This window comes from Martes martes, assembly GCF_963455335.1.
Source record: "Martes martes genome assembly, chromosome: 17".
In the NCBI taxonomy this organism is placed as follows: Eukaryota; Metazoa; Chordata; class Mammalia; order Carnivora; family Mustelidae; genus Martes; species Martes martes.
The window spans coordinates 58,627,509-58,641,667 of NC_137905.1; the positions used below are offsets into that span (position 1 = coordinate 58,627,509).

At 47.7% G+C, this 14,159-nt stretch overlaps 1 protein-coding gene across 1 annotated transcript; it reads left to right on the plus strand.

The window, feature by feature from the left end:
* Window positions 1-318: 318 nt before the first annotated feature.
* LOC308358862 (uncharacterized protein) lies at window positions 319-9,511 on the plus strand. Its single transcript, XM_080829341.1, has 3 exons — window positions 319-548; window positions 4,697-4,823; window positions 6,322-9,511. Exons 1-3 carry the CDS (start codon window positions 516-518, stop codon window positions 7,845-7,847), a joined length of 1,686 nt encoding a protein of 561 aa, XP_080685467.1. The 5' UTR covers window positions 319-515; the 3' UTR covers window positions 7,848-9,511.
* The last annotated feature ends 4,648 nt before the right edge of the window (window positions 9,512-14,159 follow it).

Consider the following 14,159-nt stretch of genomic DNA (forward strand, 5'->3'; position numbering starts at 1 on the left):
GGCTTGTTCGTCCTGGATTACAATTCCTTTATTCCCAAATAAGCCCATGTTTGGCTGATAAGATAACTGGCAGTTTTATGTTAAGGTCAACAGGTTTTGCGGACTCTTATTTGATGTGTTTTTACTTTCTCCTTCCATAGGGGCCACCCGACCCGCCACCTGTGGCGGAAGCTCTCACCCCGCGGCAAGCCACGATGAGAGGAACTACGTTACCCAGAAGACTGTGCGCCCAGCTTCCCGACCACGCTGACCAATAAGAATGCACAGTGGGCGTGTCCAAGAGGCGGAAGGCCTGGGGGCGGGGTCCCCGCCGGCAGCTCGCGGAGGCCGTGCCCCCGATCTGCGTCCGGCGGAAGGAGCAAGAACCTCGGGGGCGGAAAGAAGGCCCGTGTGCCCCGCGTGGGAGCGGGTTCGAGGTTCGGCGTGAGCGCGGCTGCGGGGAGCCGCGTTCGGGCCTCCTGCCCGCTGCCGCCGTTATCGCGCGTCCCCTGGCCCGGCTGAGCCCGCACGTTACGATGGTGACGGCCGGGCTGGCGTTCCCGGCTCAGGTGAGAGCGTGTGTTCGCCGGACCTCACCGGCCCGAGCCCCGAGGGGGTGGGTCTCCTCGGGTTACTGCCAGGCCCCGCTCCCCAGAACGCGGGCGTTCGTGGGCGGGGGCCCATTTCTGGCCGCCCGTGGGAAGCGTGAGGAAGGGGCCGGCGCGCGCGAAGCCCGGGGCGCGGGTGAGACGAGCCTCGGCAGAGCTGGGGGTGCGACTGCCGTCGGCCGCGAGCAGCCGGGGTGGGGGGTACGGAACGGGGGCGCGGGGTGGGTTGGCGCTGTGCGGCCGGTCAGCGGCTGCCCGGGGAGAACGGGCTTGGGGCGCGGGGGAGAGGCTGCGAAGGACGCGGAACGGTGGTGCTGGTGTCTCGCGGCCGCGCGTGTGGCCAGGACCGGAGGAAAGACTCTCCGTCGGTCTCCTGCCCGCGGGTCTGGACGCGCCGAGGCGAGGAGCTGGTGTGAGCAGCAGGCTTCGGGAGAGCTTAGGAGCTGGGTTTCGGACACACTGTTCCCGAGCTCCCGCAGCAGAGGGGACGCCCTGGCGGCTGCAGTCTCTGCTCTGGACTCCGCGGAGGCGGGCGCAGTGATGTCCGTGTCGTGACCGCCCGAGTCCTGCCCCAGGACCGAGCCTGGCTCTCGGGTTTAGGCTGGAAAAATCTGAACGCTTCTTTGAGATAGGCCCTGAGGGGAAGGAACAGAGAGCTGGGGCTGGAGGGCGGGCGGAGCGCCTGCAGGGGGGAGGGTTCCGTGGTCCAGGGCTTTAGGCTTTACGGCGGGAGGGGAAGGTGCAATGAGGAAGGAGCCCTGCTGAGGTGGGAAGGGGAGGTGTGAGGGCAGGTGAGGGTCTCTGCTCTGAGGCTCAACAGACTGACTGTTCCCCGTGGAGCGAGGAAGGGCATCCTGGCTGGTGGAGCAGCCCAGGTTCATGAAGGTCTCGTAGGTGCCTCAGCTCTCCCAGGAAGTACAAGTTCAAAACGCTGCAGTTTTAGCCAGTTAAACTTACGCAAGCAAGTAATAGGTGACTGAAATGACAATATACCTCTGTGGTAAAATGTATATATATATATATTTGGATTTTGTCATGGACTCTTGCCATAGATCTCCTAAAGCCCTTGGGATTTCCTGGGTGTTAGCAGTGGTTTTTCTTACCATAACTGTCCCCTTTTATCACACAGGAGTTTATCCTAATGAGGTGACTTGGGGGGGGGACTCCTGGATAGCCTCAAGTTGGGGGTGGTCAACAGAAGGACCAGGTGATTAGAAGTTTAAACTTTCAGGGTGCCTGGGTGTCTCAGATGGAACAGGATGAGACTCTTGATGTTGGGGTCAAGAGTCTGAGTGTTGGGTGTGGGGATTACTTGGGTGTAGTGATTACTTAAAAATAAAGGAAATGTTAACAGGAACAACAAAAGACATTTCAACTTTTAGCTACCCCCTACCTCCTAGATGGGAGAGGAGCTGGAGGTATAAAGACTCAAGCAGTGAGATTCAGGAAACCTCCAGGATGGTGAACACATTGAAATAATAGACATGCTGGGAGGTTGTGCTCACTGGCCCTGATCACCACTCCCATGGTCCTGCCACTTAGATAAAAGAGAGACATCCTCATACCCTTTGTTCTAGGCCCTGGGTCATCTTAGGTGCAGGGCCCTTAATCAAGTTCAGAAGTTGTATTGAGGGGGCGCCTGGGTGGCTCAGTGGGTTAAAGCCTCTGCCTTCCGCTCAGGTCATGATCCCAGGGTCCTGGGATCGAGCCCCGCATCGGGCTCTCTGCTCAGCAGGGAGCCTGCTTCCTCCTCTCTCTCTGCCTGCCTCTCTGCCTACTTGTGATCTCTCTCTCTCTCTCTCTGTCAAATAAATAAATAAATAAAAATATTAAAAAAAAAAAAGAGGGACGCCTGGGTGGCTCAGTTGGTTAAGCAGCTGCCTTCGGCTCAGGTCATGATCCCAGCGTCCTGGGATCGAGTCCCGCATCGGGCTCCTTGCTTGGCAGGGAGCCTGCTTCTCCCTCTGCTTCTGCCTGTGCTCGCTCTCTCTCTCTCTCCCCCTCTATCTCTCTGACAAATGAATAAATAAAATCTTAAAAAAAAAAAAAAGTTGTATTGAGGTGTCCCATTTCTCTAGTCCATAAGGTGACACGATGAAGGGCTTTCTGGCACAAGGGCCAGCATGCCCACAAGGGAGTGTTCAGTGAACCGCAGGCCTCCATTAGATCTGCTGGGGGCAGAGACTGAGGGGCAGGAGTCAGTCGTCAGGTAGCAGCCTGAGGAATCAGGTCTGCTGAGTGTCCTGGGTCCATGGAAGGTTTGGAGCAGAGAAAGGAAGTGCTCTGATTCAGGTCTAAGTAGGCTACTCTGCCTGCAGAGTGGAGGACGGATTGTGGGGGTGCAGGTGGAGGCAGGGAGACCCCAGTGGAGGCTGCAGTCTTGGTGAAGGTTAATGGTAGCGGATCATAGCACTGGCTCCGTAGCTGGAGAAGACTGTATTGTTTCTTGGCTATTTTTTAAGTAGGGATGATTTTCTGCTCTACAGGATGAGAGAGCATCTGCGATTACTCTAGGATATTTGGCTTTAGCGGGAAGCATGGAAGTGCCATTGCTGAGATGGAAAGTTCCTAGCAGACTGTCAGGAAATCAGTGTTTGCCATGTTGCATCTGAGATATTGCAGGGATCTCTGAGTGGGGGTGGCAGGTGGGCATCTAGAAGCAAACATCTGGATTTCAGGGAAGGGGTTCAGGTTTGAAGACACCCCTCAGTGGTGGCAGGCATGTAGACCGTGTCATATTTAACAGGGGACAGTCTGCAGATGATGGTGGCAATGCCATTACAGGGGAAGGATGGGGAGGATATTCTCCATGGACTGACCCACTTCTTGGGCACCTGGATAGAGATGGCTGTCATCACTAAGACATGAGGAGGTACAGTGACCAGGGGGGGTGGGGGTGGGGTGTGGGTGTAAGGGAACAGGCCTTAAGTGGGAGTTCAGGTGGTGGCACAGGATTCCCAGGGGCTGGATGCAAGATTTATCGAAAGGCAGAGCAGGGCGCCTGGGTGGCTCCGTTGGTTGGGTGACAGCCTTTGGCTCAGGTCATGATCCTGGAGTCCCGGGATTGAGTCCCACATTGGGCTCCCAGCTCCACGGGGAGTCAGCTTCTCCCTCTGACCTTCTCCCTTCTCATGCTCTCTCTCACTCTCTCTCTCCTCAACGGATAAATAAAATCTTTTTTAAAAAATTACAAAAAAAAAAAAAAGAGAGAATTAGTGGAGATCAGATGACCCTGAGTAAGGCATGCTACTTTTTTCACTCCACAGGTTCAGTTTTGTGACAACTCTTGTTGGAACCTGAAGCGTGTCAGATGGGATGACAGATTAGCTTAAGGGAAGAGGAGGTCAGCTGAGAGTCTCTTAGGCTGCGGTGGGAGAAGTGGGCCCGGTTTTGAATGAGAGGAGGTGAAGAGAGGTGTGACTGGTGTGAGAACAACACAAGCAGCACTGAGGAGGAGGAGGGCTTAGGGGGTCTGATGCCTGCATGGACTAGAGTGGCTAAAGTTGGAAGACGGAGCCAGGCAAGATGGGGCAGTCCTCAGAGCAGTGCTAGGACTGTGTCTAGCAGGAGGCTCCATCTGCCGCTCTGGGATAGCCCGGGATCCTCTGGCATTTGGCAAGCACTGGCTGGGAGCCACTTGAAGAGTGACATATGGGGAAGTCAGAAAGGTGCCTATGAGAAGGACCAGAGGTGGCAGTGGTGTTGTGGGTGAGTGGTTGTGACCTGGCATGTGAGAAAGGAGCGGTTCCATTGTGCAAATGCAGAGGGAGTGTGAAGATGCACTCAGCATCCTTGTACTCAGGGCTAAAGGCAGAAGGCTGAGCATAAGGGACATATGGGGCGTGATCTGTGTGATCCTAGGAGAGTTGACTGTGAGGAGAGTGGCAGGGACTGTATACAGCGGCCTAGAGCGCAGGTAAGACTGCCTCTCTCCTCATCTGTTCTTACTGATGACTGGCAACAGTGAAGCATTTGGCATGATGGAGAGGGGTACCCTAGAGCGGGATCTGGTGTCTCCTCTGAGTTGGGGAGCTGGGGAGGAGGGCCATGGCCTTGGGGGTCTTGGCTAGAGAGGCTGCTTATGCACTGCTCTGCCCTCTTCATGACAGGGCCATGTGACCTTTGAGGATGTGGCGGTGTACTTCTCCCAGGAGGAGTGGGGGCTCCTTGATGAGGCTCAGAGACGCCTGTACCACACTGTGATGCTGGAGACTTTGGCGCTTATAGCGTCCCTGGGTAAGAACCCTCATTCCCACACCATTGCCTTATATGAGGCTCTGTTCTTCTCCTTTTTCCAAGGATCTCTGTCCCTGCCAGAGCTGGGCCATGGGCATTGCTTCCTCCCCTGGTTTCCTGGCATAGGTGTTGTGTTTGCTGGGCCTGGGCTTTATGAAACCCCAGCATGTTCTGCCTTGAAGCCTCTCACGGAAGGGTTTGGTTTCTGAGCCTTGGACCTGCCCGATCGGTACTGATTAGCTTTGCTCCTCCTTACTTTGTTGACTGTTCTCATTTGTGGAAGATCTCCGTCGTAGGTTCTGCCCCCTTCTGTTTTGTGTACTGCCTGTGTAGGGAATTATAGACACTGACAAGGTCAGTGTTTGCAGGGAACCCTGAATTATCTTTGCAAGACCATCCTCAGAATCCTCCTACTAATAAACTTCTTTCCTGTATTCTATCAGTGTTTGGGTCCCTCTGGGCCAGTGTCACCCACTTAACTGCCCTGTTTTCTCCTGAGGACATCAACCTGCTAGGTCCCAGAAAATTGCCTACATTGAATGGAGGGGTACAGGAGAACCCTGGGTACCTGATAGCTCAGACACCTCTCCAACCATAGGAAGGGGGATTAATCGGATCCGGTGAGGAGGAGCGGCGGGAAGGCATAATTTCAGGATTGAGTATAAATCATACCAGGAAACTGTCCTTTGCTCACTACTGTTTTAGTACCAAGACTTGTGGCCATACTTTGCTTCAATCCTTCTTCCCCACCCTTGACACTTTGCCCACTTGTCATTTCTGCTGTGACTTCCAGTCCCTGGGTCTCCCCTACATCTATATCCCTCACATCTTTCCCCTTTTTCTCTATCCGCAGTGTTCTGCAACATCACCCTGCACTGTGTGTGTCATGAGATATGCACATAGCCCTAAATGATTGACCACCAGCTAAAAGGCAGTTGTCTTCTTCTGGGGTGGGACACACATTCTAAACAGTACACACTTGTCACCAACAGGCAAGGTCCTGCTGAGAACCTCTGACAGAGGAGTGAGTTGTATCAGACCTTTCTTGCTGGCACAGCACTGTATCCTACTTTCTTGCTAGTTGTGAGGCCCGTCTTCCCACACACTGTTCTTTTTTTTTTTTTTAAGATTTTATTGATTTATTTGATAGAGATCAGTAGGCAGAGAGGCAGGCAGAGAGAGATAGAGAAGCAGGCTCCTTGCTTGTGGAGCAGAGAGCCCGATGCAGGGTTTGATCCCAGGATGCTGAGATCATGACCTGAGCCGAAGGCAGAGGCTTAAGCCCCTGAGCCACCCAGGTGCCCCCCACACCCTGTTCTATAACCATCAGAGGCCCAGTGCTACACAGTGTCTCCTTCCTTCACCTGCTTCTGGCTCCCTTGTCCTGAAAACAAACCCATGGATTCAGTCCTGGTTTTGTCCTACACACATTTGTCATGGACTGTCCTGTCCCACCAAAGTCTCATAATACACTTCCCTGGCGTTTTTCTGCTCTCAGGTTGTTGGCCTGGGGTCAAAGCTGAGGAGGCTCTTTCTGAGCGGCGTGTTTTTGTGGAAAGAGTTTCACATTCCAGGACTCCAGATCCAGGCCTGTCTATCCCAGTGGCTCGTTCCTGTGTTGTGTGTGTCCCAGCAGCGAAAGACATCTTGTACCTGGCTGAGCACGAAGGAGCGTGTGCTGGGCTGAACCTGTGCACTTGTGGGCCTTGTGGAAAACTGTGCTCGTTTAGTTCATACTTTGACCAGCACCAGAAGCAGGACTGTGGCAAGGAGGACCTTGGAAGGGAGGACCACAGGGCTTTGTTCATGAAGAGCAAAATCCTCGTGTCAGACAGTATTGTCACCTGTGGGGAAGTTGCGGATGGTTCCCTGGGCGGCCGGGGCTTTCTCCAGCACCAGGCCATCCCCAGTGAAGAGCATCCGTACAGCGGCGGGCGGAGCAAGGCCGTTTCTCACACTCCGCGAGGGCGGCACAGCGTGGGTGGGCAGGCCTGCCACAAAAAGGGGAAATTCAAGGAGCAGCAGAGCGCTCACACTGGAGAAAGGCTTCGTGAGTGTAGTCAGTGTGAAAAGTCCTTCATCGCCAAGAAAAGCCTTCGTGAGTGTAGTCAGTGTGAAAAGTCCTTCATCGCCAAGAAAAGCCTTCGTGAGCACCAGAGAACCCACACCGGAGAAAGACTTTATCAGTGCAGTGAGTGTGAGAAGTCCTTTGTCTACAAAAGCAGACTTCGTGAGCACCAGAGAGTCCACACTGGAGAAAGACTTTATCAGTGCAGTGAGTGTGAGAAGTCCTTTGTCTACAAAAGCAGACTTCGTGAGCACCAGAGAGTCCACACTGGAGAAAGACTTTATCAGTGCAGTGAGTGTGAGAAGTCCTTTGTCTACAAAAGCAGACTTCTTGAGCACCAGAGAGTCCACACTGAAGGAAAGCCTCACAAGTGTAGCAAATGTGGGAAGTTCTTTAAGTACAAATCTAGCCTTGATCAACACTGGAAAGTTCACACTGGAGAAAGGCCTCATCAGTGCAGTGAATGTGGGAAATCCTTCACCTATAAAAGCAGACTTCTTGAGCACCAGAGAATCCACACTAGAGAAAGGCCTTACAAGTGCAGTGAATGCGGGAAGTCCTTCATCTATAAAAAGAGACTTCTTGAACACCAGAGAATCCACACCGGAGTCAGGCTTTACAAGTGCAGTGAGTGTGGGAAGTCCTTCTTCTACAAAAGAATACTTCTAAGGCACCAGAGAATCCACACTGATGGAAAGCCTCATGAGTGTAACGAATGTGGGGAGGTGTTTAGACACAGACCCGGTCTTCTTCATCACTGGAAAATTCACACTAGAGAAAGGCCTCATAAGTGCAGTGAATGTGGGAAGTCCTTCATCCATAAAAGGGGACTTCTCAAGCACCAGAGAACCCACACTGGAGACAGGCCTCATAAGTGCAGTGAGTGTGAGAAGTCCTTTGTCTACAAAAGCAGACTTCTTGAGCACCAGAGAGTCCACTGGAGAAAAGCCCTTTGAGGGCAGCCAGTGTGGGAAGTTCTTCGGACACAGCTCCACCCTCCTTAAACACCGAAGGTTCACACCGCAGAAGGCCATCTCAGCACGGTAAATGTGGAAGTCTCTCATCCACAAAATAAAGATTTCTTTTGCACCAGAGAATCCACACTGGAGAAAAGTTTTAAGAATGCAGCAAGTGTGGGAAAACCTTCATAAAAGGGTTTGAATTCAATGAGCACCAGAAACTCTGGAGAAAAGCCATATGAATGTAATGAATGTGGGAAATTCTGTAGACACTGATCACTGATCCACTCACATTCAACACCAAAACGTTCATGCTGGAGAGAGGCCTTGAATAAGTGTAATGAATATGGGATGTCCTCCATGGACAAAAGAAATCTTGAGCAAAGAGAATTCAAGCTGGAGGAAGAAGCTTTGAGTATAATGGATGTGGGAAATCATAGGAAACCTCATCAGCCTCAAGGATAGACTTATCAGCACCACAAAGTCCACACTGGAGAAAAGCGTTTCTGTGCAGCAAATGTGGAAAGTATTTTGGTGGAAGATATTGCTTCATCAGGCCCCAGAAAGTTCACAGTAGAGAAAGCCCTTAGTAGTAGACAAACACCTTACTGTTTAAGCCACGTTGAAGTTTAGAGGTTATGTGCCCTTTGGGGCAGGTTTAGGATAGAATTGTGGTTTGCCAGTGTGAAGGGGTGAACAGCTTTTGTGAGTCGCAGTGTCATGTCAGAAGCACAGTATGAGTCAGAAAATACTTCTTATTCCTAATTTGGCATCCTTTGCATTGCTTCCTAAGACATCCTGCAGGGCTTTGTGATTAATAATGTCGCAGTGCGTTCCTGTGTCATAACTTACTAAGGGATAATCTGATGGGTTGGTATCAGTTGGCATTCTCACCAGAAAAACCAGAACCAGAGTTCCAGTTTCTTTATATCCTTGTACCTGGTATGGTCAGACTTTCTAATTTCAGTGGTGTAGTAGGTGTGTAATGGCACCTGGTGATTTTAATTTTGTATTTCCCTAATGATGTGGTATTTAGATGTTTTTCATGTGTTAATTTCCAGCTATCATATCTTTGGGAATTTCTGTTCATACGATTTATCATGTTAATTACTGAGTTTTGACATTTGTCCATGGATTATGGATAAAAGTCTTCTATTTAAAATATTTGCCAATATATTCTTCCAGTCATGGTGTTTTTTTCAATCGCTTTTCTTGTGAAAATAATTTTTTAAATTTTAAGGAAGTCAAATTTGTCCATTCTTTCACTGGATATTCTTTTGATCTTGTATATAAGAAATGTTTGCTAAAAAAAAAAATTGACAAATTTAAAGACATAATTTTCCCTATGTTTCTTTAAGTTTTTTTTACTGACGTGTATGTGCCTTTTTTAAGTTAATTTTTGGAAATTCCTTTAAAAAAAAAATATGGATATCAGGGGCACCTGGCTGGCTCAGTCAGTAGAGCATGTGACTCTTGATCTCGGGGTCCAGAGTTTGGTCCCCACCCTGGGCATACAGATTACTTAAAAAAAAAAAAAAAAAGGATGCCCAAGAGCTGCTACCATATTGATTTAAAAGATTATTCCTTCTCCCTTGAATTGGCTTTTGTATCTTCACTGAAGATCCATCATTTCTCTATATATTTATTTCTGGACTTTCTTCTATTGCATTTATCTATTTCCTATATTTTCATGTGTTGAATAATTTGGTTTATTTTTTAAATATTTTATTTATTATTTATTTGATAGAGATCACAAGTACGCAGAAAGGCAGGCAGAGAGAGAGAGGGGGAAGCAGGCTCCCTGCCGAGCAGAGAGCCTGATGCGGGGCTGGATCCCAGGACCCTGAGATCATGACCTGAGCCGAAGGCAGAGGCTTAACCCACTGAGCCAGCCAAGTGCCCTGAATAATTTTTTTTTAAAGATTTTTTATTTATTCATTTGACAGACAGAGATCACAAGAAGGCAGAGAAGCAGGCAGAGAAAGGGGGAAGCAGGCTCCCCGCTGAGCAGAGAGCCCGATGCGGGGCTCTATCCCAGAACCCTGAGATCATGACCTGAGCGGAAGGCAGAGGCTTTAACCCACTGAGCCACCCAGGCACCCCAATTTTTTTTTTAATAATGTCTTGAAATCAAGGTCATGTATTCCTATAGCGGTCTTTTTTTTCAAAGTTGTAGTGGTCATTCTTGGTCCTTCACCTTTTCATATGAATTTTAGAATCCACTTGTCAGATGAATGGATAAAGAACATGTGGTGTACACACACTCACAATGAAATACTACTCAGCCATAAAAAATGAAATCTTGCCATTTGCAATGATGTGGTTGGAACTAGAGAGTATTATGCTCAGCAAAATAAGTCAATCAGAGAAAGACAATTATGATATGATCTCATATGCAGAATTTAAGAAACAAAGTAGAGGATCATAGGGGAAGTGAGGAAAAAATAAAACAAGATGAAATCAGAGAGAGACAAACCATAAGAGAGTCTTAATCATAGGAAACAAACAGGGTTGCTGGAGGGGATGACAGTGAGGGGATGGGTAACTGGGTGATGAACATTAAGGAGGGCATGTGATTGGGGCGCCTGGGTGGCTCGGTGGGATGGGCCTCTGCCTTCAGCTCAGGTCATGATCTCAGGGTCCTGGGATCGAGCCTTGCATCAGACTCTGCTCAGCGGGGAGCCTCCTCCCCATCACCACCTGCTGCTCTACCTGCTTGTGATCTCTCTCTCTCTGTCAAAAAATAAATATATAAAATCTTAAAAAAAAAAAAAAAGGAGGACATGTGATGTAATGAGCACTAGGTATTCTATAAGACTGATGAATCACTGATCTCTACCTCTGAAACTAATAATACATTATATATTAATTAATTGAATTTAAGTTAAAAATACAAGAAAAAAATAGAATCCACTTGTCAATTTCTATATCACAAAAAAGCCTAAAGGATTTTGTTTCAGATTGCATTTAATCAATTTAGAAGAAATACTGAGTGTCCCAATCCATAAACATGATATGTCTCCTTTTATTTAGATTTTATTTTGATGGGGCGCCTGGGTGGCTTGGTGGGTTAAAGCCTCTGCCTTCGGCTCAGGTCATGACCCCAGGGTCCTGAGATCGAGCCCCACATCGGGCTCTCTGTTCAGTGGGAAGCCTGCTTCCTCCTCTCTCTCTCTCTCTCTGCCTGCCTCTCTGCCTACTTGTGATCTCTGTCTGTCAAATAAATACAATCTTTAAAAAATAAAATAAAATTTTTTTCACAGTGGGTTTTTTTTTTTAAGATTTTAAGTCATCTGTACGCCCAAAGGTGGGGCTTGAACCCACAACCCTGAGATTAGTTTGCTTTTTATAGGCCTCACATATCTTATATATCTCCAAGTATTTTCTCTGTCTGATGATGTTATAAATGGTAAATTTTACATCAAATTTCAATTTGCCAGTTGTTTGGTGTTACACTGAAAGAGATATTAAACTAAGGATAGAAGCAATCCTCCTCAATCTTATAAATGATGTCTACAAAGAAATGCTTACAAGTATTATGCCTTAACATCCATTATTAAAATTTTCCATGATATTAAAACAAAGGAAAGATAGCTGCTCCTTTCTCTTACTCAGTTATCCTGGAGTTCCAGTTTCATTCAGTAAGGCAAGACGATGGATATGTAACAGTGGCAAAGAAGAAATAAACCACCTAAAATATTTCCCGTGTTGTTGTCTTCACTTCGAGTCCAAATGTAGATACCAGTTTACCGCCTCCACCCATCCCAGACTCCTGACTTCATCACCCATTCGCTGTTCTTCTTTTCTTAGGACCCATCACCTTCTATTACACTATGCAACTTAATATAAGTTATGAATTGCATATTGCCTTTTCCATCAACTATGGAGTGAGTTCCAGGAGGGATTTTTTTTTTTTTTTACATTTTTGCATTATATATTCCACGTTCCTAGAAATGTGCCTGAAACACATGAGGTATATAATTGATGCGGTCTTTTTTAAAGATTTATTTATTTTAGAGAGAGAGCAGGGGGAAGGGGCTGAGGAAGAAAAGTAACCTAAGCAGACTCTATGCTCAGCTCAGAGCCCAACGCAGGGCTCAATGTCATGACCCCCAGATCATGACCTGAGGTGAAACTGTTATGCCCCAATAACGGGTCCGTGATTAAAGAAGCGAGGCTGATACAAAGCGAAGGTCAAGCAAAGCTTTATTTCGCGCCAAGCATCAAGAATCTAACCGAACGTTCGGGGCCGCACCTCTTACAAGAGAGGGCGACCCTTCTCTGTTTCACAGTCTAGCTTTTAAGGGTAAAGGCCATGGGGTTGGGCCTGGCCACGCACAGGTGACCAATGAGATTGTAACACACACAGGAAACTCCACAGCGATGCTAGGTGACCAATTGAATTATAATTTACCCTAGTAGACATTTGAATCAGCCTATTAACACCTTGATTAGGATTGGCACCAAAAGGGTTCCCAAAGGGCGGGGCCCATACTCCTTGGTAGCTAGGGAGACAGTATGCAACCCCCTACAGATCGGATGTCTCCACCTGGCCTGACCCACCTTTGTATCTGGGCATTGTTACCTGGAGCTGGTTTCCGGGACCGCCTTTAAGTGAATCCCCTGGGGGAAGGGGAGCAAGGACAGTTCAAGGGCTAAACAACAAGGTTTTGTTTAACCTCAATGAAAGCCTCTTGACAAAATATAAACATAACATAGGTCCTTACAAAACCAGGAGTCAGAGGCTTAACTAAGGATACCACCCAGGTGCCCTGCAGCCATAATTGATGTTTTAAAATGTTGAACAAAATGACAAAGCACATTTAACATTTATTTGCCCAACTCTGGATATACTTTCTAACTTCACCCACAGCGTCTTTTCCTTCAGTTTCACTAACCTCAGCATTTTCAGGAATGGCAAAAACTTTGAAACCTTCTAAAAAGCCCCAGTAGGCATTTGATTGGCTTCCGTCGCTCACTTATTAGATCTCAGATTCCTTTCCTTACATTCTTTTGGGATTTTGATTGTTTATTTCAAAAGCAAGTTTTCCCATTTCAGTTTTTGCCACTCCTGATGGATATCTTCCTAAGTACTTTTTAATAGCGTTCATTGGTTAGCTCAGTCTGAAATGTTTTCCAGTTAATCTCTACTCCCCATGCAGACACTGTCACTGCACTTATAGGTGAAATGATAATCATTTCCCAGCAAGCAGATGAGATCCTGGAATTCCAGAACTCTGTCTCGTATATGTATATGTATATGTATATGTCCCCCTTGCACAGATGCTGCCATGGCCATCCCTGTCCTCAGAGCAGACGGTTTGGGAAGGAGCTCTTTTCAGGCATCTGATTCTCTCCCTCTTCTTCTGCTCCTTCCCCAGCTGTGTTCTCTCTCAAATAAATAAATGTTTTAGTGACGAGATCAAATTTACCTTTATTTTTATGTACTAATGGTACAAATATTTAAGTGCCATATATTTAAAAGTTTCTTTTTTTCAGATTTATTTATTTATTTTAGAGAGAGAGCATGGGCAGGGAGGGGCGAGGGAGAGCGAGAGCGAGAGTCTTAAGGAGACTTTGTGCTGAGTGCAGAGCCCAAGATGGAACTTGATCTCATGGTCCTGAGATCACTACCTGAGCTGAAACCAAGAGTCAGACGTTTAACCAACTGCACCACCCAGGCACCCCAATAAATTTTTTTTAATAAGTTGATAATGTATATTTATCAGTAAAAATATATCCATATACATATGTGTGTGGTTTGTTTTAGATGCTTCTTGTTCTGTGTCCCTGACTTTTCCGTGTGTGTGTGTGTGTGTGTGTGTGTGTGTTTGTGTGTTCATACTCATTCTGGACCATAGTTTTTTACTTAAGAATTTATTCTGGAGGAGAGTCCAGTCAGTTGTACTATAACGGAATGTATGTGTTCCTGAAAATCATCAAGCTATGCAAAATCCAAAATAAAAATCACAGGGCTTGGGCACCTGGTTGGCTCAGTGGGAGCTCTGTCAAATAAATAATAAATAAGTAAATAATAAAATATTTTTCTAAAAGATTTTATTTATTTGACAGAAAGAGATCACAGGTAGGCAGAGAGGCAGGCAGAGAGAGGGTGAGGAAGCAGGCTCCCCGCTGAGCGGAGAGCCCGATGCGGGGCTCGATTCTGGGACCCTGGGATCATGACCTGAGCCGAAGGCAGAGGCTTTAACCCACTGAGCCACCCAGGCGCCCCTCTGTGTCCTTTCGAGGCCATCTGAAATAATACCTTTGGCCTCTGAAGCAACCTGGCTTCATGGAGTCTGAAATAAC

Coding starts and splice junctions, on each gene's coding strand:
- LOC308358862 (XM_080829341.1), top strand. CDS start 516: ATGGTGACGGCCGGGCTGGCGTTCCCGGCTCAG. Junction 549..4,696: donor GGCTGGCGTTCCCGGCTCAG/GTGAGAGCGTGT, acceptor TCTTCATGACAG/GGCCATGTGACCTTTGAGGA. Junction 4,824..6,321: donor GGCGCTTATAGCGTCCCTGG/GTAAGAACCCTC, acceptor TTCTGCTCTCAG/GTTGTTGGCCTGGGGTCAAA.